The sequence below is a fragment of the Thermobia domestica genome, chromosome 11 (assembly GCF_964235325.1).
Source record: "Thermobia domestica chromosome 11, izTheDome1.hap1.1, whole genome shotgun sequence".
In the NCBI taxonomy this organism is placed as follows: Eukaryota; Metazoa; Arthropoda; class Insecta; order Zygentoma; family Lepismatidae; genus Thermobia; species Thermobia domestica.
In genome coordinates, this window is record NC_137464.1 from 86,986,825 (window position 1) to 87,013,524 (window position 26,700).

The 26,700-nt window shown below is 34.4% G+C and overlaps 2 protein-coding genes across 2 annotated transcripts in view; both read left to right on the plus strand.

The window, feature by feature from the left end:
- LOC145664260 (UDP-glucosyltransferase 2-like) overlaps nt 1-4,367 on the plus strand; it is a 57,945-nt gene extending 53,578 nt beyond the window's left edge. The window contains exon 5 of the mRNA XM_081730766.1: nt 3,832-4,367. Coding sequence (XP_081586892.1) covers nt 3,832-4,144 — 313 coding nt within the window. The 3' untranslated portion in view covers nt 4,145-4,367. The remainder of the gene's footprint in view (nt 1-3,831) is intronic.
- A 190-nt stretch (nt 4,368-4,557) lies between these two features.
- Nucleotides 4,558-24,450, plus strand: LOC145664259 (UDP-glycosyltransferase UGT5-like). Its single transcript, XM_081730765.1, has 5 exons — nt 4,558-6,610; nt 15,338-16,182; nt 19,107-19,329; nt 20,169-20,388; nt 23,777-24,450. Exons 2-5 carry the CDS (start codon nt 15,340-15,342, stop codon nt 24,351-24,353), a joined length of 1,863 nt encoding a protein of 620 aa, XP_081586891.1. The 5' UTR covers nt 4,558-6,610; nt 15,338-15,339; the 3' UTR covers nt 24,354-24,450.
- The last annotated feature ends 2,250 nt before the right edge of the window (nt 24,451-26,700 follow it).

Consider the following 26,700-nt stretch of genomic DNA (forward strand, 5'->3'; position numbering starts at 1 on the left):
GAAGTACCATCTTATTTAACTTTTGTTAGGATCAATAATTGTTTTCTGAAATTTCAAGATCTAATACGCTTTTATTGTATGGTGTCTCTCTAGCTGCTAGATGTACTAGCTGGAAATTTTAGGTAAATACATATTTATAATACTCTTTACAAATGTCAAAATATATTTTCCAAAGCTTTTAAAATTTAACCTTGGTAGACCCCATGATGTTCTTAAACTCCATGGAAGTACCTAATTACTTTAAGATGAAATTGCTACTGATGCTTGTTAACTTTCCATGACCGGTTTCGGAAACTTTACCACCTAACACGAAAATCCCATAACTGTATGGATCCTCCCTTTATTTGACAATATCTTGATAGTCATATTTTAATTAATTTTCTAAATTGTACTGTCTAATATGCAAGCTCCACGTACCTATGGTGTCGCTTTTTATTTCACCATATTTCGGTAACTGTTAGGCGTACCGACTTGCAGTTTCGGCAAACACACACCTCTAACGTTCTTTAAAACGTTATTAAGACATATTTTAGAATATTTAGAAATGAGAGTTCTGCGAATATCATGGTACCCGAAAAGCCCCATCAGGGCGTGTGTGTAGTGTATTTAATTGAAATTACTTTTGAGGTTGTTGTAAGCCCTCGTAATTACATTTCCGAAACTGCACCATCTAGTACTCAAACCCCACACTTCTATGGTGTCGCTCTTCATTTTCCCATATCTCAATATCCATAAGGCTTACCGAGTTGAGGTTTTCGGTAAACAGATGTCAGTTCCTTACATTTTAGAGACATACATTTCCATATATCTAAAAAAATACAGACATTAGATACCCCATGGTACCCCGAACACCATTGGGGTACCCACTTACTTTTGAATAGTAATACATTTTGAGTTGTTATTCAGCATCAATAAACACTTCGTAATTTTTCTATGTGCAACCTAAAAGTCCATACCTGACCGAATAGATTTTGTCCATTTAATCTCAAAAATGTTAAGATACTTTGTATTGTTAAGTACAACCAAGTTGAGCACACCGAATGTAACATTTTGAATGTTTTCTGATTTTTGTTTCAGGTATTTCGTGCATCAAACCAGGATTCTGCTTGAAAGACAGTGAAAAGAAGCAGTGTAGGTTGTGGCTAAAAGTACGTCCTTTCTGAAGACAGACCCAATTGTATTTACATTCTTTTGTACGAACATATAACCCTAATAAAGATACTGTACTACAAATTATTTCTTTCTTCCATAAATTAGAATAAAATATTGTCTCTGTTTAAAGAAAATGTTTGTTACTGTTAAGTCATTTCAACTCTTTTTCTCTGTAATAAGAACATTATCTTTCGCAATATTTTTTTATCTTCGTGCTATTACGTTTCAATGAAGTAAAATTCTATACGAAGCACTATTATTTCAGACATGCATTAATAACTAATGTATTGTTCTGTATGTAAGACAATGTGTATACTGAACATGTCTAGCAAAGGTGTTGTTTTAATACAGAATCTGTAACTCAGCTTTTCAGTAGTCAACTTTATTGGGAATCCGAAGAAAGAAGTAAAAAAAAAAAAAAAAAAAAAAAAAGTTCGACTTACCAACGTATATGTGTTCGAATTCTGGACTAATCCAAATTATCCAGAGAAATCATATATTTTTTGTTGCAATTTCAGATGTATCCTTTATCCAAGTCGTATGAAACGGAGACTTCATACATCGCTATACTTTGTATGAACTATGTTCCGTATTTACTTAATCACTTTGTAACTTTCTCTAGTGTTGACAAGGCCGCAGGTGTCAATCGAATAGTTTAGTGTTTCACTCATGTCACCTTGTGACTAAGGTACGTCCTGTCGGTATATATATATGGTACTGGGTTCAAGTAGCGATAAAATACATTTTTAGCATTAAACAAATGCAAAAGTCTACACGAAATGAGATACCATGATCTCTGACTTACGGATAACACCATGAACTAATGGTACTGAGTGTGATTGAGTTTACTAGTTACTATCTGGCTAAAATCAGTGTTCCTTTAGCTATAGTTCTTTTCGTGCTCTGAATTGCAAAGTTTGAAATAACAGTTTTAAATTATTGTATATATATATATAATATCTTCCGAGTAATTCTGAGAATCATTGCTCTTTCTTTAAGCAATGTATGAGACTGTTAATCCGCTCGTTGCTTAAAATGTTGCACTAAGAAGGATGCACCCACGAAAATCCAAATTTGCAGAATGTCTAGAGCAGGGAAGGATAAATATGTTTAGTCGATGGCTGCACAACGCCTCCGCTGTCACCACGTTGTCGCACAGCGAATACGGCGGACGTTTAAGAGTATTCTGCACTTACTATTAGGTATCGGCCTGGGAACTTTGGCGCAGCTACCCAGCCTCCTTCTTGGTGTTGCATTTTTATGGCGAGTACTGAGTAGAAATTATCTTGTGAGCGAAGACGTTTTCAGCTGACACCATACTTTTAATTGTTGCGACATTAAAAAAAAAAAAAAACATACCTGTTAATTAAAATGTACAGAGAAGTTGTTTGAGTTTGAATATAGGATTGTATATGGCTGTGCATTTTGCATTATTATTAAAGTGCTGGAACTAACTAACAACAAAGCATATGATAAATTCTTACAGTAATATATCACATATTGATTTACTCTGTATGAAAACGAAAATAGTTTAACATATGGTTAACCTCCTTTGTGCCCATAATTTTAAAATTAACGCTTGTGTCACTTTTCAACACTTGGCTTTGCAGTAGCTTCCCAACGAATTAGCAGGAAATCCAAACTTATAGGACACCCTGCAGGTAAATACATTTCTTTGGACACTTTCACTGCTCCAAACTAAGATTGTTAATTTTATTATTATTGGCACAAAGGAGATCAAACATATTTTAAGCTATTTAGTTTTCATACAGAGTAAAACAATATTTGACAACATTACAGTAAGAATGTATCATGCATTTTGCAGTATGTTGCAGCACTTTAATAATGGTGCACTATACGTACAATCTAGATCCTGCATATGTCCAATCCATATATTACAAGAAGGCAATACGTATGCGATACAGGTAAAATCCGTATATTTCATATGGACAACCTATTAGCTATATACATCCAATCCATACATTACATATGGCCAACCTGTACGCGACATACGTATAATCTATATGCTGCATGCATACAGTCTGTAAGCTACATATGTGCACTCTGTATGGTGCATATGGATATTCTGTATGCTGTATCTGGACAAGCTGTGTGCGACATAAGGAAAATCTGTATAATACATACGTACAATACGTATACTGTATCTAGTCGTACGTACGGGGCACAAGTACAATATAGATGCTGTCTTGGGGTTGAACGAAAGAAACATACGTAAAGAACGTATATTGCATACTTCTTGAAATTATGCTCCGTCCTGATAGTCAGTGTGTGTCGTCATTATTAACCCACATGCTACATACGATCCTGACGTCACAAAGCTAGATATCACCTCCGTATATATTTGTTACTGCAGATGACGTCACACGAATGACGTCATTGTACTTATGCAGACAGTGCGTATAATACATACTTTTTCAGCTATACGTTTGCTGCAGGATGTTATATACGGTTGTACGTTAAGTCCAGAAACTACAGGAATTACGAATGTAACCTACGTTTTTAAGTATGCCACCTACATTTTTTTTTCTCAGTGTATCTTTGAAAATATAGTTGCTATATTGTATACTTACAAAAAATGTTTGACCTACTGTATACAAAAGCTGAAGTACTAGTTTCTTCTTCTGATCAACTTGCTAATACGAAAATTAAATTTTTCAGGTACAGAGAAAATATGAAGAAGTTGTCATCCCGTTTCAAAGATCAGCCTGAACCTCCTCTTGAACGTGCCATCTTCTGGGTGGAGTACGTGATTCGACATAAAGGTGCACCTCACCTTAGGACTGCAGCTCAAGATCTCTATTGGTTTCAGTATTTCTTGCTAGACGTCATTGCCGTACTGAGTCTAGCTGTAATTATTATCTCAGTTGTGATAGTTTTAATATTACGTGGACTTTTTAGGTTAATATGTGGGGGGAAATCTAAGGACTCAACGAAAGCAAAGCAAGGCAAATCTAAATCGAAACGAGAATAGTAGCTCGTTAGAAATATTCAGTCACTGTTTTATTGTTTTTTTAAAAAAAACACACTAATGTATCAGTAATTAAAATAATTTTATTATGTAAAAGCGATAATAATAAATTAGTGTATTTAGGATATGTGTTATCTAAATTTCTAAATATTCTACAAACTTTTCTTCAAAAGTAAATAAGAATCGTAAAGCTACGAAGCAGAAACGAAAAATAGGTCAATATGTCAAAAAGAAAGAAATAAAGACAAATTAACCATCTATCAACTTTTTACTGTCTTGTCAAATATACCATCTCCTAATGTTCACGACTTTCATATTGCTGGAAAAAATACATTTTTTCTGATGATTTGGTTACACTACCCAAATCATCTCTATTATGTTCGGTGGCAACAGAAGCATTTGATAAATATGGTACGAAACCCGAAAAAATCTATAAAAATGTATGACAAAGCTTCATGTAGTTCTCTGTCGATGTTTTATGTCAGAACATTCCACACAATAGTACCTAGTAAGTACCTGTTACATCAATAGGAAACATACTCCTGTTGGTGAAATGCATCATGTACTACTCATTCAACTGTATGTGACGTTTCTCAAGAGTAGTTACTTCATTGTCCTTTTAAGTCTCTTTTCAGCAATGGGGTTACATAAGATAAATCTTTGAGTTTTACGTCCCACGGTTATGCTAAAGAAGACGGTGATGATGAGAAATGAATAAAATGGTGGAATGAAGAAAGTGGGAGAAAACGGGAGAACCTCGAGGAAACCCACGCACACGGTATTTGTCCACCACAAAGTTCACTTGGCGTGAGCTGGGATAAAACCAGGGACCCCATGCACCAGAGGTGAACGCTCTACCACGAGTCACCGCGGCCCGAGTATACGTAAAAGTGCGTGTACAGTTTAACATGAGATCCGATTCATATAATTATAACTATTCTATTAATTGAATACTGATCTTCCATAATCAAAGATTTTGGTAGAGATTTACAACATAACTAATATATTACTTGTGTTTCGTTGGTCGATTTGGAGGTTACCGTGTCCGTTGTGGTGGATAAACCGTATCCGTTTTCTATTTATGAACCTCGAAGTTGATGCCATATAGCCCATCTGCTACTTCTAACCCGTTTCTAATATCCCGCAGCAGGTTTTCTATAGACATAATATACTATAGAGTAGAATTTATGTACCCAGAAGTATGAAATACAGTAGAGTGATGATTATAACTTCACATCATATTTGGTTCATAATTTTCGGAGGCTTCTATAACAATTCAGAATGCTTTGTAGCGGACAAACACCGGGTGCGTGAGTTTTCTCGGGATTTTTCTGTTTCCCCCACTTTCTTTAATATACATTTTTTCATTCATTCTCATCATATCCTTATATCTTACACAACATAACCGTGGGACGTAAAACTGAAATATTTCATTTCATTTTTTAAATATATAACATCCAGTTCTGTAGTCGCGTAGCATAACAAAAAAGAGAACATTATGTAACAGGGGGTTATATTAAGAACTCCAATTATATCAATTATATATATAATATATCAATTATATCAATGAGAAAATACAGCTACATGAATTTACTAAGTTATTGTGGTATTAATAATGTTTTATATTCATTTGTTGGGAGCTTAATGTTGTCTTTCAGGAGCGAATCTAATAAGACCTCTCTCGTCCCTAAGGCGAGAACACTTAATACTTGTTCCAGGAGATCACAAACAGAAGTGCCTGGCAACCCTTCCTTTTTAACCAGGTGTGTGTGAATCTTCACGATAATGAGGTCTGATAAGATCGAAATGCAAATACTGTGGCAAAATCGTGGCAAACAACATGCTACCTTGAAGAATATTATCTTTAGACAAGTATACATGCATCTGAGCGAAAGAACAGGCTATGAGTCATTTAAAAATAGATTAAGTTACATGTAGGGACAATAAAGCGTGTAAATTCGTTGAAATCTCGAATTTATTATTTTCATTTTGCATAATTACCATAATCTTCTCTCCTATCGTTGCTCGAACACTTAACAAAAAACGTTCCCGTGTTAACACTGTATTACATAAGAAAGTAAGCTGCCGGTAGAAACTAAGGATTGACTTGGAAATATTCGTTCCCTGATCATGTGTCTATACGTATGTAGATAATAACATTTTGACGGATATGTGTTACTGGTACACCTCGACGTAGCCTGCGATGACTGACGATATTTTTTTCTTTTTTTTAAGATAGATAAGATAAAATGAAGTATTACATCATAAGGTGATTACACAGATTTTTCTAATAAGAAAATCCACATCGGTCCATTCTTTTCATACAAGAAATATCTCGGAAAGTGAAAAAGGAACATTATTTACCTAAAATTAAAAATTCCAGTGATAGAATTTCATGCAACTTCAGATAATTTCGTCATCATTCTGCTGTAACTTTCTGTTTCACAGGTGTATTTGTGGAGTCATACGGTATGTACTTTTACTGTTTACATTTTACTTGTATAATATGCTTACAGTCACATTGCTATTTATAGTAGTTAGATAACTGGTATCTAAATAAAGTTAATCCATAGAACAGATTTATATAAGAACATAGATATCTGCTTACATGTGCAGCTTTTAACATATGTGTCAGTGTGGTGTCTTAATATTATTAATAAATGAATTCGAAATAGAATATTTGTTCTCAGTTCAGTAGCCAACGTGGTCGAGGGTTTTGAAAATTCTTTTCACATAATATCTACATTATCTAACGCAGTGGTGTAAGGGCAGGTTCCTATTTTAACCTTTCTTGAACAAGAAATTATATATATATATATAAAAAAATAGGCATATATCCTTTCTATATATATAAACTAAACTGATAAGAACTTGAGAACTTAAACGAAATGAAATCTTGCGCTGACCTGGTTAGTGTATGCACCTTCGGCGCTAGGGACCCAGAATCTTTGATTTCATTTTACTTTAGCGTCCCTTTCAGTAACGAGTTTATATAAGACGTGAACCTATAGATTAACAAAGCATCCAAACCACATGAACTTCCACCGAGAATCGAATCCCGGTTTCCCACGCCAAAGGACGTACGCCAGAATCGATTTCCATGCAGATATCAATTGGTTAGGATCCCATGTTAAGCTGTAGATCCACAGCCTCGGTACTGAAATGGACACTAAACTTTAATGCAACCAACGCTCGAGCTACTGACTTGACTAACAAGTCGTTTAAAATTAAAAAAATTCTCATGCAGCCTATGGTGCATTTACGAACTTCTATATAAAACTATTTCATTTGTCTAAAGGTGATTTGAATAAAGGTCCAGAGTAGTACCCTTAAAATTATTGGATTAAAGAATATTCGAAAAAAAAAACTGCTATTCAAATATTTGAATAATGAATTGTTCGAATTTAGCACAAGTAAAAGTTACAAACCACACTATAAATAAGAAAAGTGATAGTTATGTTAAACAATACAGCGGGAATGGTTTTAAGCGATTTCTTCATTAACTCTTACTTTCAGTTGGTCAATGCTTTGAACTTCTTGAAAATGCACGATGGTTTTAAATGTCCTAATATATATAAATTCATTGGAAAAGCGAATGCTCAAATAATTTGTTTAACTAGAAATACATTCAAGCATATAGTGAAAATTATTGAAGTAAATAAGAAGGGAAGTTAAATACAGAGGAAGATAAAAATGTATATAAACAAACCAAATAGGAAATGAAAGGAAATTAAAATTTAAAATTAATATACAAGATTTCTACATAGTTAATTCAAAGATATGATTATAATAAAAATGCAAGGTCTTAAATGTTGTTAAACTAAAGAAGTGGCAGATAAATTCGTCATTAAAATAGGTATAGGGCAAGAAAAATTATATTCAGCATACATATATATTATTAACACACATATATAATTTCGTTCACACATATATATCATTTCACATTATCAAAATCATGTCATATACAAAGTAACTCTCGCTCACCATTTTAACTACATTAATTATTTGACTTCGTCACAATTTATAGGAAGTGTAGGTCCACTCTTTCATTTCATAGTTCTTCCATGGTTCTTTTTAGTGTCAAATAGTTTCGGCTCCAGTTAATTACCATATGCGTTTTTTATAACTCGTTTACATGGGCACCTATTCTGAGGGCCGAATATCCAAAGTACATTTGTCTCCTCCCCAGGATCTGTATATATTTGCTTGGATATTTGGCAACAAAACATACATACCCGAGCACTCCACCTCCCCTTCCCCCCACACAGAGCTCTACAGAAATTCGCGCCACTGACTTATAGTTGTATGCGCCATAATTTTGCACAAGAGAACTCTTTTAGTAGCGGCTATAAAAAATAATATAGCATTGAAGTATCAGAAATTTCTCATACGACAATAGTACCTGATATAGGTAAAAATAAATTTATTAGTGGAAATGGAGATCCGAATCACGTTTTTTATTATTTTTTGTTTTAATTTTGTATTTGTGTGTGTGTGTGTGGGTGTGGGTGTGGGTGTGTGTGAAAAATGCAAGAGTGTAATCCATTTAAGCTCAGCCAAACGAAAGTGAATTTTAAAATTGTTTGTTGTAATGCTGATGGCAAGATATGAGTTCGTCGTAAAACCCCATACCACAGCCAGCGGCGGATCCAGAACGGACTTCTGGCGGGGCGGTGGGTTGTAATACTGCTACTTAGAGCTACTTTTAAGAGCGTTAAAAATAAACTATATATCTTATTTATATATAAAATTAAAAAGTTTCCTCTTCTGGGGGGGGGGGAAATCGCCCCGATCGCCCCCCCCCATTGGATCCGCCTCTGACCACAGCAAAATGGAACTTTAATTATAATTGAAATGAGTATATAAGATACAATTCGTTTTCTTTAAAACATCATGCGTATTGAAGAGGTTTTAATATTGACATTCGAGATTTTGAAAGGCGTTTCACATTTACGAATTGTAAAATATTCTTGGCCATTGTCTACTGTTGTAGACTGAAATCAGCTTGTGAAGGACGTGTTAATTTCTTATATTGAAGGTAATAGTAAGGAAAGAAGTAATAGTATAATTGTTGAAACTGATGAAAAAATTCAATCCTTTCCGGCCCAGTGGTTTCAGTGTGAAACCACAGCTTTAACTTTTTTCTCCATGCAGCCCACATAATTTAGAAGGAAACCATATTTTAGTATGAACTTTGCAAGCCATCTACGGACAGGAGTTTAAATTATTTCCAGGATTTTCTTTCCGGTTGAAACTGTATAGCCAATTGACGTTCAGAGTTTTGTTGTTTGTAGCAGCTTTCTTGCGTCATCGGAGAAATTCAACTGTTTTAACCCTTTCGCGACCAATTTTTCAGGAGGAAAGGTAATATATGAATATTTTATTCTATACTATTGATATTGTAAGTGTTTGTCTCGAATTCGCTAGCCTAAATATATTATATTTATTTGAAAATATATGTGGTTGCAGATTGAAATCACTGGGCAACAATGACAATGACATGTTACAGCACACTAAACAGTTACAGTTTCCCGAAGGTTTTACAATTTTATTAGAATTCATACATTTTCTTGGAATATTTATTTGTATTTTTTGTAGACCCTAGAAATTAATATTCCTCAGTGACGGAAACCGTATATAGTGTACAATGGCGTATTTACGATTTTCTTTCGGGGGGGGGGGGCTTTGCTAACTTTCGGGGAGGGCTTTGCCTGAAAATGTAAAAATTCTGCAAGATATTTCATATACTTTACTATAGTAAGTAAGATTTCGGGGGGGGGGCTTAAGCCCGGAAGCCCCCCCTAAATACGCCACTGATAGTGTAATGGAATTTGATGTCACTTTTAACTTATCCAAGAGGCGTGGAGGGAGGGGAAAATTTTGTTGCACCTCTTTGATGTGACTGTTATAATACATTTCTGATTCATAAAGAACTATGAGAAGCCATTCTCTTTCAAGCAGCTCCAACTTGCTGTATTTTTGGGATGATTGGAACACCAACATCACCAAACTCCCGGACAGGAGACCAAAGGCAACATCTCAGTAAACAGAAGATATATGTTCCACTTGAATCAAAATTTACAAAAGTCTCACATGTGCTGTAAGAGGAACAGTGCACACCAGGGCCTAAAATTCAACGAAATCACAGCTCCACACTGGTAAAAATTTTATATAGTATAGAAAAACTAGTTTAGTCAGCATTTGTTTTGACATATCAGTGTTCTGTCCAGTACATCACGTTTACCTGCGACCCAAAAAAAAAATATTATTATTATTATTATTATTATTATTATTATTATTATTATGTAGGAAAATTTTGGCATCCAGAGCGAACAAAATTAAAGGCACATTAGGATACATATTTAATTGTATGGTATTAAACCATAAAATACAGGAAACAAACCGGTAAGAAAAAGTCACACTGGAAGAAAAAAGTCGCTTTTTCTTACATAGGAATTTCACTGTCATTTTTCCATGATCATCACGCTGTCTCAGTCTGTTTTCTGCCGAGGCAAATACAGCGTTATAAAGGCTGTTCATTTGACTTCCTACCAACTTCAAAACGCCTTTCCTTTCTGGCCAGCCATTTCACAACAGCAGGGGTCGGGCTAAAATCTTCCAACGGACCCATATTTATATTAACGTGAAGGTAATTTTTCACAGTGGTGGGAGCCAAAGAGAGTTTGTTATCTGTTTTCAATATGTTGTAGTCACTTATAAGTCTTTCAACATTGGAAGAAGATGGTTTGGAAGCAACACCTCGGGCTAGACTTGTTGACAGAGCATGAAATGAGTGATTTTCACAGATTTTCATGAGAAGGCTTTTAGCATCCAGACCTTTCAACATACTGCACGATGATGCCTCTCTATATTGAATTGCGAACTGCAATCTGTATCAAAACATGTGACATTCTCTTAGGGCATCATCAGTTACATCCTCTTGCAAATCACGCAAAGGCTCCAAAGCAACAATACTGTCTTCATACAGCAAACGCTGACTAACAAAGTTAATTGTGGAATCCAGGACTTCGTAGCGTCCTGCAGTAAAATCTCTTTTCTCACTAACATATTTGTTATGGGATTTATTCCGACGTGTGTTACGATGAAGTTGAATACCATGTAAGGAGTACTGTATTTCTCCGTTGACGTTCTATTGCACACGTTCGTTTAAAAGAGTTTCTTCCCACCCGCCTAACAGAGGTTTCTCTTTCATACTCTCTAATTGTGCTACAGTTCTATTTTTATTTGTTATTATGTCCAAAAGAAAAAATCATCACTCTCAAACTTCTGGCTTAATGTCATATACTGGCAGTTATATGGAATTGAGTAACCCATTGCATAATGCATGTATTGAATCAGTAAGACATAGTTTGACTCACTAAACACGTTTAAATGCATAATCCGAGAAAAGTAAGGTACTCACATTAATACTACTCCACATATTAAGAATTATAGTTCCACACTCCTTCCCTACAGTTCCACAAAGTGTGGAGTACTCCACTCAATTTTAGGTCCTGGTGCACACTCTAACACTGCACAGGAGCCTCCCCAAACGCGAACAGCGTGCAATACCTGCAATATTGGACACTGTATAACAAAAACCACCATAAGAACTGCTTTGATCAGTACCACCATAAGAAAGTGCAATGCTAGATATAGCCTAGTCGTTGCAAGATGAACCACAACATTTGGTTCCTGTAAATGTTGCCCCAGTATACCCATATTACTGCTTTTCTATTAGTATAATCAAATATTACCAATCTGTTTACCTTAGTATAGTAAAAATGTAATAGCAGTTGTTGCCCTCGGCATTTGGCAACACTGTAATTATTGCTGCAAAATTTTATTCTTTCTTCTGTATTCACTGTAATATTCTTTCTTTTAGTATCATAATAAACATATGTTTCATAAAATGTTTTCTTTCTCTTCATAAATTCATTCTTTGGGATGGAAAGGGTTCAAGAAAAGGAAATGTGAAGTTGGTCAGTTTATGGAAGTTTAGTGAGTGATCGGAGAAGCTGAGCATAATTCCGAGGAATGTTTCCTTGCTGCAGTACACAGCAGAAATTCTGATATATTCATATCAATAATTTCTACAAGTAAAAGATAGTGATTGCTAGAAAGACTACAATTAATTAGACAATGTTGTGTATGACCATATGACTAATTTAACTTCTTAATGTAACAGCCGGAGCTGACAAACACTATAGAATGCACGCATACAATGGAGAAACGTTAAGCTGCCGACTCCCGTTTATTACAGATGAAAATATTTTGTCCACAACTTCGTATATTATACATTCATCAAAGTATTATTATTATTTACTATTATTATTATTATTATTATTATTATTAGTAGTAGTAGTAGTAGTAGTAGTACTGGTAGTGGTAGTAGGGTAGTAGTGGTAGTAGTAGTAGCAGCAGTAGTATTAGCACGAAATCATGAATTTGCAGTTTATCGTCTAGTATTTAAGCTATATCTCTTATTGAATTCAACTTAGCAAACAAAATTACATTTCTATAATTGCTGGACAAAGTTACTAGTATGTATGCTTGACAAAGTATGGTAGTAGTTACTAATTGAATTACAGTATAGCCATATAATGTAGGGAATAATGTAACTATTGAAACATTATCGTTCAATTCTAAAGTTATGCTTAAGTTAGGTTTGGGTCACTGTTGTTTTTCATCTAAATTATTCCAAAATGAATCTGTTTTCTGGAAAATATGCATATTCTGAACTTTTAATGGTTTTTACTTCGTTGAGTAGCTTCCTTCATTCCAGCGATTATTTACGTCCTCTTTATTTACGTGACACTTCATGTACTCAAATCGAATGAAACGGAACCAGTGTTTCTTCCAGACTTTTTTTTGGGGGGGGGGCACTGCTCCCCCGGAGGAGACCATAATAATACGTCTTTAATATAATAATAAATAGAAAAGTATCAGCAGTGCACCCCGGAATACTAAGTGTGCCCTCCCGGAACATTTTTTTCTGAAAGAACGACTGACCGGAACCATAACCGATTTTTTTTTTTTTTTTTTTTGTCTTTCTGTACTAAGACTAAGAAAGACGATGATAATGAGATAAATTATAATGGCAGAATGACGAAAGTGGGACAAAACGGAAGAACCCAGAGAAACCATAAGCGCACCTACTTTGTCCATCACAAAGTTCATTTGGCGGGAGCTGGGGTGGAATCAGCAACCTTACGTGCTAGAGATGAGCGCTCCTTACCAGTAAGCCACCGCCGCAGACCCTCAATCGTGTTAGTTATAAAATTATAATTCTTCCTTATCGTTATTAAAAGAATTCCATAATTTAAAAATGATAAAGTTCTTCAAATCAATAGCTTAAAATGATTATTCAATTATAGCGTTATCACCTCTAAAATATTCATTACTAAACTCTGTTAAGTTTGAATAATAAAACAGCCTTATTTTTTAAACCGCTTAAATTGTCTAACTACTTCTGTTATTAAATTAAATTGGCTAATACTCTCGTTCCAAATTTTAACAGAAATCCTATAGAGAAAGCAAATATATAATCATACATACATTTACACTATTTAAAGAAGAAATTTAATTGGAACTTTAAAAAAAGGCTTTTAGTGCAGTTTTGAATAAAATAGTCTTGCTTAAAAGTATTATTCACATACTTTGTCTCCCACATAATTTCTAATTCGTGCAGAAGTTTTGAGATTATTTTCATTTGTTGCAAGAATATTGTTTATCCTAAATTAAGAACTCATCTCGTATTTATTTTGTGTAAAATGTATGGACTTGAAGTATTCGTAACATGCAAACTGATATTAATTTCAGATTGTAAAATATGGGTTGTATTCATTTACCTATGACATAAAAATCATTTTAGTTTCAACTCCATTCTAACTGTAGAAAGTCGTGTTATTGGGTTTATGTTAGCTTTTATTGATAAACAAGATAGAACTTCTGAATTTCTATTCAATGTTTGCCATGAACTAGATCTACTTCTGTAGATAGATAAAATATAATAGAAATACAAATCGTAATGTATATAAGTCACTATCGGTAAGAGTATTATAGTTCAAACATCGAGAACTTAAGTCCAAGACAAACAGAATCTACGACAGAGTTTTCCAATACACGTATCATGACGTCTTGGGCTGTTACAAGGTGCCATCAAAAATGTCGCGAAATTGCTTGTTATAAATTCAGAATGTTAAATGAATGAAGAACTTGCAATGAAATAATACTAAATTTTCTTCTTTATATTCAACAGACTAATTATTCATGATCGAGATGTTCATTTCTACAATTTTGTGCGAGGAACATTGATTTGATTTGATTTTTGGTTTGGCATCCCTTTCGGCAGCGAGGCTATGTGCGACGTGGACCTACAGTTTGAAGTGGGTTCCGAAGCAATGAGCTCCATCAAGGTGTCGAACCCTGGTCTGCTACACGAAAGTAGCGTATGCGAACCGCTTACAAACGAGAAAGCTCACGAGTAACATTCAATTACAGCAGTAGGTGTCTCTGTTGTTAATGCAGTAAGAACACGAAAGTGGTGTAGCGTTAACAGTTATTTTTTATCGAAAAAGACGGAACAGTGAATGGATGTCGTGTAAAATTAAGTCACCACAAGGAAACCATTGATCCACGAGGTGAAAGAGATTTGATATCCAGAGGATCTGAAATAAAGGTGCAGAGAAACGGATTAGTGTTCGTTATTTAAAAACTAGTGCAACTGCTTGCACATAATTTTGTCTAAATGTGTCTTCGATTTTACGTTTTCTTCTTTTCTCTCTTCAAACAAAACCCAAATAATGATTCGGAATCCACTTCAAAGCAACAGATGTCATCTCGTATAACCTCCGAGAGGTATTCAACTTCCATCAAATGATTGAAAGGATACATGTATGTAAAAAAATGCTGTGTCCTTCAGAAGCTCCAATCTTTTCTTTCCCAATCAAGCAATGTGCAGGTGCACGTTACCATAGTTACACAAAAACTCCAAAGCAAAGCCTCTTTTGCCCAGTAGACTTCTGTCATGGAATTTTATATTCTAGAGAATTTGGCTCTCACTTACATACTATTTTCTCCTTCATGGATTTGTAAGAGTAAGTTTAGTTGTAAAAGTACTGAAAAAAAAAACATTTAAGATTTTTATTACATATTTCCTTTAAACTTTTATTGATTTCTTTTATATATTTCCAGAAATGAAACTACTTCAAGCAGTAATACTGTTCACCATCTTGACCAACGTCTTTCAAGCTCAATGTGTGAGTGGTGCCAGAATACTTGCGCTCTTTCCACTGTCTGGTAAGAGTCATAATATTGTGTTTACATCTTTGACCACAGCTTTGGCGGAACGTGGACATGAATTAGTGGTCGTAACTCCATTTCCTCAGAACAAAAGTATTAAGAACTACAAGGAAATCGAAATCAAAATGGATGAGGAATTTTTTAAAGTTTCCGGTTCATCATTCACGAATCCTTTCGAGACAAAGAAGAAAAGCATGAGTGGAATAATAAGCATGTTGATAGGAATGTCGGATGCAGTGTGCAAACTTGGACTTGAGAATCCTGAAGTGCAAAAGCTAATGAATCCAGAACCAGCTTTTGATCTGGTAATAGTTTCACTGTTTTTCAACGAATGTTTCTACGGTTTTGCTTATAAACACAAAGCTCCAATGGTGCTCATTAGCCCAACTGCATCATTACCATGGATAAACAACGTAATTGGAAATCCCGATCTATACGCTTATACTCCAAATGCTTTTCTACCATTTTCTGATAAAATGTCTTTCTTTGAGAGAACCATAAATACACTTTTAAGTTTGGGACTTAATCTAGGGAGATCCCTTTATTACATGCCTACTAGGGACACAATCGCTCGACAATATTTCGGAGAAGATTTACCTCCTTTAGCGGATATTGAGAAGAACACTAGCCTGGTTCTACTTGGTACACACCACAGTCTTACGTACCCAAGGCCATATATTCCTAATGTCATTGAGGTAGGAGGGATGCATCTGAAACCACCAAAAGCTTTACCAAAGGTAAGAAATATTCATTAAAAAGTTTTCTAAGTAATTATTATTTCAATTAAAACACTATAGTGAGCATCAAAATGTTATGATTTGTAGAAGAGTACGTATAAATAAATATTTCTTAATTGGTCCACAACATAAAGGTGAACTTAAACACACTAACCATTTTTTTACTATTCTCTTTCTTCATTATGTTGTAGAAATCAAATAATTATATGTACTTCTCTGCACATTACTAAACTAACCGAAGTATTTAAGAATCTCTCCATTCTTCCACAATTCTTAGTTTAAACTTATAATGTAATAATTGACTACAAGGATTGTTCTTTGGTAGTGAGGACATATTGACAATACAAATGAATTTTATTTCAGATTGTGAACGTCCAAACTATTGGAATCCAATATTGAAATTGGAAATCATAGAATTGCCACTTCTGGTTTCAATAGAAGAATAAAAATGGAGACAGATTGTTTTTTGATAGGCTCAAATTCAGATCAAGAAACTGTTTATCCATATTATATTACCGTTTCTTGCTCAATGGAGTTCCAATGTTGCAGTAGAGAAATAGGTCAAAGATGCCAACTACTTCTAGGATTAAAAATCCCTATGAAAATATTCATATCTCATTAATTTTTATCGTTTTCATTTCCCTGATACTTATTAACAAACGAATGGGATATTAACAATCGTTCTCTAAGATTAGTATTAGGAATTATGATACAAGGATCATATTAAGTCTTATAATATTTCCCCAACCCAAACAGCAAGTGCGTGTATGCACCGTGATCAACCGTAAGTACAACGTCAAAGTGGTCCAATAAGTAGTGTGGCTAGTGGACTATTTACCACGGAAACCGCAACTAAATCAGTATCTTCAGTCGATTTTTAGTAGCAATGAAGACGAATTTTCAACGAAATCTGATATGTGAACTATTCTCTATTGGATCTAACGTGGGACATAACTCTTCGCAGAAAACCAAAACATTTCTCATGCAAAAGTGGAAGGTGCTGTGAACCACAGTACAGCAACTCGTTAATTTCAGAAATTTCGTGCAGGTTAAAAAAAAAAAAATGTCAAAATTCAGTCATAGTCCGAACACCCCATGGTAACAGATTCTAAGGTCATACCACACAGCAGTGAGGAAAATCTATCAACAGCACACGACGAGTATCAAAACAACTTGGCATGTCACTGTTCACTGTAGTGCGTCACTTTTACGAACTCGGAAAAATCATAAGGAGCTCCCATATTATGCCCCATTTGTTGACCCCAGCTCACGCCCAGAAGAAAGAGGTTGTATGCCCATAAGTGCTGCAAAATTCGAAGGATGAGCGTTTCCTGAAACGGAATGTCACATATGACGGGAGTGGAAGTTTTCGGAAATCCGAATATGCAAAAACAATAGATGAGATAGGACCAACTTCCAGAACCGATTGTTAAACAGGTCCGTTTCGAGATTAAACCTGCTGCAACATACTAACGCAAAACCACACTCAGATCGAAAACGCAACAAAAATGCAGGATCTTGATTACATCAAACTGATGCTAAACCCAGCATACAGTTCTGACCTTGCTCCTTCGGATTACTCCGTGTTTCGATCCATAGCGTACTTTCTGAAGTTACGATGCTTCATCAACCAGCAGGAGGGTAAAACAGCAATGATTGACTTCTTCTCACAAGGGATGGTGTTAGATCTTCATCTACTATTTAAGCTTATGAATTATTATGTTGTACACACTTTCGGTTCCTGAGATTTTTGCTGTTAAATTTTGGGTCATGTATTCGAAAAAAAAAAACATACACCCAACTCATTAGATCAAACTTGGCATGGTGATAGAATGTGGTATGTTTTATTAGTGTATGAAATATGTTTTACAGGCTTCTGATTCGTTAGTTACGCATATCAAATTTTTATATAAATTCGTTGAATATACCATAATACACTGCGTATAATTAGCAATTAAGGGCCAAATTTGGACAGAAAATCCTTTTAAATATGTAAGTTCATAAAATATAATGTTTTTAACTGTAAATAAAATATGTAATATATTTGTTTTCCCACGAAAATATTGCAAAAATGAAATGAAATCTTTGAGTTTTACGTCCCACGCTTATGCCGGTTAGGCTAAAGGAGACGGTGATGATGAGTAATGAATGAAATGGTGGAATGAAGAAAGTGGGAGGAAACGGGAGAACCCCGAGAAAACTCACGCACACGGTATTTGTCCGCCACAAAGTTCACTTGCGGGGGCTGGGATCGAACCCGAGACCCTAAGCACCAGAGGTGAACGCTCTATCACTGAGCCACCGCGACCCCACGAAAATGTTGTGTAAACTAAAGGTGTTGTGTAAGCTAAACAAGACAAATGAATGTTTGCGACAAGAATGGATGGGGTATGAAAGAAATAAAAAAAACGTGTTTCCTACCATAAACTCACATTACCTGAGACAAACTAGGGACTCCTCTCACCAGTACTTCTATACATGAATGTAGAAAATGTAGGTGATTACCACAGAGACGCAATGCTCTCATTTTTCAATTATAGTTAACATTGTCATATTCTAAGCCAATATATGACCTGACTTGACGTGTCATTTACTGTTTATAGTTAGTTATTTGAAGAATTCGAATTGTAAATCTATTGCCGACTCGAAAATACGTGTAACAATAAAAGTTCCGTTACAGGAAAACAGTGTTATGGAAGGTGTTTCTATACTTTCTGATCTTGGAAACGACAATACTAAGTCACATCATAACTTTTGTTTAGAAATAGATAATATAATATGTATCTGTAGTCGAAACTATTTTTTTTCTATATTGAACATACTATGTTATTAGAAATATTTTAATCATATATTAATAACCATTTAATTTCCACCGATTGTATGGCATTTTTGGTTGGGAATGATACATTGACAAATCTCTTTAGGATCTGCAGAAGTTCATGGATGAAGCAAAAGATGGAGTAATATATTTTAGCATGGGTTCTGCTCTTCAAGGAAGCCATATGCCTCCAGAAAAGCGACAAATATTTCTTGAAGTTTTCTCTCAGCTGAAGCAAAGAGTAATATGGAAATTTGAATCCGATGATTTACCGAATAAACCCGAAAATGTACTGATTGGGAAATGGTTTCCTCAAACTGATATTCTTGGTAAGTTATTTTTTATATATATGTCTATATTTTTTCTAGTCAATCTAAAGTGCTTTTTTAACATGAGGATCTTATTGATAATTTACGATTAGTATACTTATTATCTTTAAAAATATATTAAAATGACTATATTTCTACTGAACAAGTCTATGTTCGTTTATATAAGTTCTTTCAAGCACAAAGTGCAGAACTTTTACATAACCTTTTGTGTGTTTATGATGTAATCTGGTTTCACTGTTGCCACCAGATAAAATCCAAGTAAATCTGAATGAATAACTTCAGTTTCAATCTGAATTCGTGGCTTTCTAATGGCTGAGATTAAAATAATAATTGTAATACAGGTTGGCATTCAAAAATCTGATAATCTATGGATCTCAGAAGTTCGGGATTTTCGAATATCACGATTTTTGAATGGGTGCTATACACAAAAATTTACTAGCTGCATAGTTCTTTAAATAAATAAAATCAGCAAATAAATGATAACATGAAAAGGAATGAACAAGAATACCTATTAGTAGGTGCTAGCGAGAGCCAACAACTGAATAATTATCGAATACAGCCATTGAAATATAAACTATGCCTTCAAAATAATAATAATAATAATAATTATTATTATTATTATTATGACAAGTAAACAAAAACGTTGATAATAGTTTAGAGAATACACCATTCGTAGATTCATAACTATTGGTAAATAATCAACCCTTCGCTAGTTTACTATCCTGCCCATTTACTTTCCTTCAACGTTCTATCCGTTTCTCTCTTTCGCTGCTCTAAGCATAAATCACTCTTCTATAATGTTTTAAAGTGTTTAATTCTTTAATTGACTGTATTTCCAGCTCATCCTAACCTTCGTCTTTTTATAACCCACGGCGGCCAGCAGAGCACAACAGAGGCTATCTATCGGGCTGTTCCATTAGTCGCGCTCCCTGTCTTTGGAGATCAAGAAACAAATATGGAACGTGCAGCTCAACGTGAAATTGCAATAACGTTGGATCTTATGACCGTAACTAAAGACGATCTCCTGGAAGCTGTTACAGAAGTCTTGAATAATCCTAAGTAAGTAAATATATCTGTTGTCGAATCATATAAGATTGTAGAATCATTGGATTAGCAGCTCATACTTTTCCATTCGCTCAAACCTTCCCATGATGGTAAATAAAGCGCAGAGTTTTGAAAGAGAGGGTATCTTTACTCAGGGGTTGGCCTTTTTTTTTTTTTTTTTTTTTTTTTTTTTTGTAAGTACGAGTAAACGAAAATTGAGAAATTATTGTTCAAATTGTTCCAATGTATCGACACTTTTATCGTTATACACAGTAACTTGATGTTTACTAAAGCACTATATTCTCTTATTCATAATAATTTGACTTCCAATCATTCAGAAACTTAGCGTAATCTTCACATATTTGATTTAGTATATCGAAACGTTTACAAGATAAGTTGCAAATTTATGACAACTTGCACAAGTGAAGGAAAGAAACGAATCACAGAAGAATTCTAATCTAGAATTAGAACATATTTCAATGGAAGTTAAAATATAAAGAGAGTGTTTTTCACACGAGACTGCCCAAGCTACTTTCGCCCGTAACAGGATCAGATTACCTACCTGTAATCTGACACTAGCGCAATCTAATGAGGTCATGGTGGCTCAGTGAAGTCTCTAGTTCGATATCAGCTAGGCTAAGTGGATTTTGTGGTCGACAAACACCGTATGCATGCATTTTCTTTGGGTTATCCTGTTTCTTCCTACTTTTGACTTTACACCACTATCATCCGTCTTATCATTACCATCTCTCTTAGCTATGATGCATAATCGTGGGACGTTAAACTTTAAAAAAGTTCAATCAAATCGTATGGAAGTGAAAAATGTTGCATCATTTCCTATCTTGTTGAATGAAAATATGTGAAAATTGATTAATTACTATATATAAACGGTGCTGTTTATGAAAATTGCAATACCAAGAAAGATATTGTGAGTGAAATGAATACAACACTAGATTCGTTACATGACTATAAGAAATGTTTGCAATTTCAGAACTCTACGCCATCCTCTAACCTTAATATTTCTAAATGAAAACGCCGTGAAGCTTTTATTTGTTACTATCAGAGTCTGTATATTGGGGAATCGAATCGAATCAAACAGGCATTGAAGGTGTTAATGTGGAATTGCCTGCCACGCTGTTTGTATGCGAGTACATGACAGAGACGCGTTGTTTGCTAGAGGATCGTGACGAACAATATGAAAGCCAACCATATCTCACATATGGTCGATGGGAAACATATCCTGCAAGCATTCAGGCCAGAGGAGCAATGGTGTCTGTTGTTTCTTTTTTTAAAAAATGCTTGAACTTCCAGCATACACGTGGCCGGACACTGTCTTGCGGAAATTTTGTGTGTAATATTGTCTGAAAAAAGTATATAACCTCGGTTGTAGAATTTCCCTGATGTAGTGGTGAGGTTGCCATTAACGCTTAACGTCCGAGATTGCATGTTGTACACAACAATGGCTCACACCATAATGTCTGTTGTCAATTGCTATGGCAATAGACAATACAGGCTGATAGGTTGTGATTATAGCGATAGCATTTAACACGTATGAGGTCGTCACTTTAGAATAGTTGAAGAGAGACTGATCGGAAAACATGACGATCTACCATTCGGCTCCCGCCAGCACGATGTTCAAGCAAGTATTGTTGATTGATGTACTTGTGGTTCTGAGTTAATAGAAGTCGATGCAAAAGCGTGCGAGCCGTCAATCTAGGATTAGGCAAAAGACAGTATACGTGCATTAGCCGCTTGGTCACAAATGGGTATTCCTTTATTTACAGAGCTATATGATGAGTCAGGTTTCTTTTACGGTTACATTATCTTGTCTTGCTTATATTTTTTATGTGAACTTTACTTAATCAAGACTTAAAAATACATATAATGTTATAGGCAGTTTAAAAATGCGATGTGCTAGGTTTTAATTTCTTATACAGACCTACAAATAAGAGATAGAATCTCGAGATTGTGTATAATATGAGGATCATCTCTAAGAGTTTCAGAGAGGGAGAGCAATTTGAGGAAAGCTCTGTTTCAGAGCTGAAACATTATACTTTGATTTCTTTAACACTCCATGTATATTAATCTCTACGAACAATGAGATTTACCAGATTATTCCTATAATAATTATTCCTTATCCCCACCCCAACCCCCAATTATTTCAAGTCGTAACCAAGATAACATTATCTCTCATATTACATACATATATGATAAATGGTTCATGGGGTTCGGAAAGCGCATTTCACTAAATGTTACAAATACGGAATGCTGCTTAAGGACATTGGCCATGTTTTACCCATAGCAGTTTGCTGTATCCTCCTTTCTTTACATTTCACATACACAGACAGACGTTAAGTTAAATCGATCCACCCACATTGTATCATATTTCTGTTGATCGTTTTCGAAACAGTGGCGTCATTTGAGGACGGTAGAGGACAATTGTTCCCCTCAGTGCGTTTCAGAAAAACATGGTTTTAATAAATTACATACTAGCAAAAAAAAAAAAAAAAAAAAAAAAAACTTGAAAGTCTTGAATTGATGGATAATGTTGCACCCTCACTGGCAAAATTTAAAATAACGCTACTACTTCGAAATAACGCTGGTGTGGTTCATAAGCTCGTGTAATGCTGATGACGATATTAGATACAAGTGAAAATGTGACAATCCGAAGAAAGGGGAAAGCGTAAGGTCGAGTGAACTTTGGAGACATCTGAACAATGCCAAATTATCATTAGCCCATCACCCACTCTCAACCACTTCCTCGTCTAGTAGCAAAGTGCCTCAGCATGTCGAAAAGATAAAGAAGCTTTGTCATGTTGGAATATGAATCTCTCGAATCATCTTTCAACTCTAGGAATATGATATCGCCATTTTAATGTATAAAGTAAAAGTCACTGTGTACGGTTTAATTAAGAAAAACATACAATGTTCTTTAAGATACCACAGAAGACGATTAATTTGTGAGAGATTCGTATCTAAGCAATCTATAACCTTGAAGTGTCGATACCATCGCAAAATATTATGCTCGCCTGATGGTTCTGTCTTTGCAATGCATACTGTATTGTAACAACAGGTAAACAATTTCAACACTTTCACAGAAATTCATTTGTGCTAGAAAGTCGTTATCTTACAAGTTGAGCTTGTGTGTTCTCTGGACAATGACAAGAAAATTTGCATGCGTGGATATGAAAATGATTCTGTTACATAATTACCACAAAACCAGTGCACATCTTTGTAGCTACTGTATTTTAAGACTCAATGAATCATTTATAGTAACTTTGTATCATGTGAATACAATTAGTTGAAATTATTGTAAACATACTCGTTTTCATATATTAACTCCATTAGCACTGAATATATTAATTTTACACTATTTACTATCTGAAATCGTTTATATTTTCAGGTATAAAGAAAATATAAAAATGCTATCAGCTCGTCTTAGAGATCAACCTGAAGATCCTTTGGAACGTGGTGTTTTCTGGGTGGAGTACGTGATAAGACACAAGGGTGCTCCGCATCTTCGAACTGCAGCGCTGGAACTTTATTGGTTTCAGTACTTTTTACTAGATGTTATTGCTGTAATAGTATTTGTTGTAGTACTTTTAGTGTTACTATTGTTCCTAGCTTTAAGAGGAGTATATAAATTAACATATGGTAAGAAATCAAAAGACTCCCAGAAATCGAAAGACTCCCAGAAATCAAAAGACTCCCAGAAATCAAAAGACTTACAGAAATCAAAAGGCTCCCAGAGATCAAATGACTCCCAGAGATCAAATGACTCCCACAAATCAAAAGACTCACAGAAATCAAATGACTCCCATAAATCAAAAGACTCACAGAAATCAAATGACTCCCATAAATCAAAAGACAAACAGAAATCACATGACTCCCAGAAATCAAATGACTCCCAGAAATCAAAAGACTCACAGAAATCAAATGACTCCCAGAAATCAAAGCAAAAGAAAGTAAAGAAGAATTAAAACTTAAGAAGCAACTAGTTAAGAATAAGTTTTGTATTTTATGATGGTAGTATTATTTTTACTGCTTATGTTAATGTGAATTTGAAATAAAACATTTCTAAAAAATGAAATACTTTATTTTAATTTACATATTTATTTACTTACTTTTTATTTATTTATTTATTTACTTTTTTATTTTAGATTTTCGAACTACGGGTAACTATATACATTAGACAATATTTCTACCTTTAGCTATTAGCGTTAAAATTTTAATTTTTTTCTGATATTACTTCCTCCAAGAATAGCCACTTGTTAAGTATAAGTGTGGAAAATCGTATGGAAAGATTATTTTCATCCATTAGGGTTCCAGATTTTAAGTTTTTCTCGTAAATTTTAGGTTTCTCTGGTATGTTTTACACAATACGTTTTTATTTTTCCCGTAAGACGATTTCTTCCGTATCTTCAGTAAATAAAAGACTGATAGTCCTGGACACTTTTAAAATGTTTTTATCAGTTAGTTCGAAACTTATTTATTATTATTGTTATTATTATTTATTATTATTATTATTATTATTATTATTATTATTATTATTATTATTATTATTATTATTATTATTATTATTATTATTATTAATAATAATAATAATAATAATAATAATAATAATAATAATAATAATAATAATAATAATGATGATGATAATTAGAAGAATTGGTTTCTCGCACAATTAAGAGCGCAACCAACGATGGAACATAGTATTCAGAGACAAAATGGAACACGTTCCGTTTTTATTTCCTATCTAACCAGTACCAAAATTAATGCTTAAGATTAATTTCGTTTTAGCACGTTACCCTTCCTCTGCTAACACCGTTTTGACTATAGGCTATAGCAGTTTCAATCAATCGTGGTATACTGATTTCAGGAACAGGCTACTGTGAACTGAAAAAGCACTCCAATCTAAAGGGTTGTCAATTCGTGTCCTAAATGGATTTTTTTAATGTATGAAAAAGGATATCATACTGTTAAGAGATGCAGATTTGTACAATTTATTTGATTGGTTGAATTTGGGTTCAGCGTAAATTTCAGCATCGAGACTATATGAGACGAGGACATACAGCTTAACGGGCAATCCAAACCATATAAGCTCCCACCGGGAATCAAAATATAACGTATGTTATATGTGGTACAATTATTTAAAGGAAACTGTCACAGTTTCCAGTTAAAGTTATTACACGTTACTATGTGAAACCATACATGGATTTGTTATATGTGAAATCTTCCTTTTTTCTGCTAAAAATCATATTTTTTTCTTTGAGAAATCTGGCAACCTTACCATCCACTGTCAACAGATAACAGAGCAGAAGCCGTAAGAGAACGACAGATATTTCTCCTTCCACCGTATCGTCCATCCTGTCGATTAGCAATCCCAACCATTAATGAGGGTAATACAGGGTGTCCAATATACAATGCAGTCCAGAGTTTGAAATAGTAGAACTTTTGAACCTGAAGCGACACACAAATAATGGTTATACCAAAATGAAGTTTTGTTCATGTATATATGTTTAAACTAGGAAGCAACGATTGAAGTACACTAGAAACCACACAGTGTTGCTAGACGTAACCGAAGGTGTAAATCATTTTTTTTTTTTTTTTTTTGGCAAAACATGTAAATTGACTCATAACTCATACGTATGGATGTTCTGTCGTTAATTTTAAGTTTGTTTAGTTGGACTAGCCTGAAAACTATGGAGCAGAAAAAAGAATTTTTCATTTCTACCAATAACTAATTGGGTGATGCCTCTGTAAGGAGGAAGTAGAAAAATCATAGTTTTCATAAATAAACACTCTGAATTGCAACATTGCAGATGTTTCAGTGCATCAAAAGGTGTGTTAAGGATCTGTCTACATTATGCAATTCCTGAAAAACCATGAAAAAGAAATTTTGAAATTATTATGATAAAACTTTCACTTACATGCACACGGCAACACTGCTACTATCACGAAAGAGTTATCAGCTCTACAGCGATGCTGGAAGTGCCGATTGTTTTGATTTAAACACGGGTTCACACGTTTCACCATGTTGGCAGCAACTTTACGAAGGGTAGAAATGTTAATGTTCTCAATGGCGCTGCGAATGTTCGTTTCCAGCTCTTGTATAGTTCGAGAATTCTTCTTGTATACCTTTTGCTTTAAGTAGCCCCATAGAAATGAATAGTAGCGTTCCCGGGTGCATGTAAGTAAAAGTTTTATCATAATAATTTCAAAGTTTCTTTTTCGTTGTTTTCAGGACTTGCATAATATATAATAGACAGATCCTTAACATACCTTTCCATGCACTGAAACATGAGCAGTGTTGCCAATTCAGAATGT

Coding starts and splice junctions, on each gene's coding strand:
- LOC145664259 (XM_081730765.1), top strand. CDS start 15,340: ATGAAACTACTTCAAGCAGTAATACTGTTCACCATCTTGACCAACGTC. Junction 19,330..20,168: donor TCCTCAAACTGATATTCTTG/GTAAGTTATTTT, acceptor CTGTATTTCCAG/CTCATCCTAACCTTCGTCTT. Junction 20,389..23,776: donor GAAGTCTTGAATAATCCTAA/GTAAGTAAATAT, acceptor TTATATTTTCAG/GTATAAAGAAAATATAAAAA.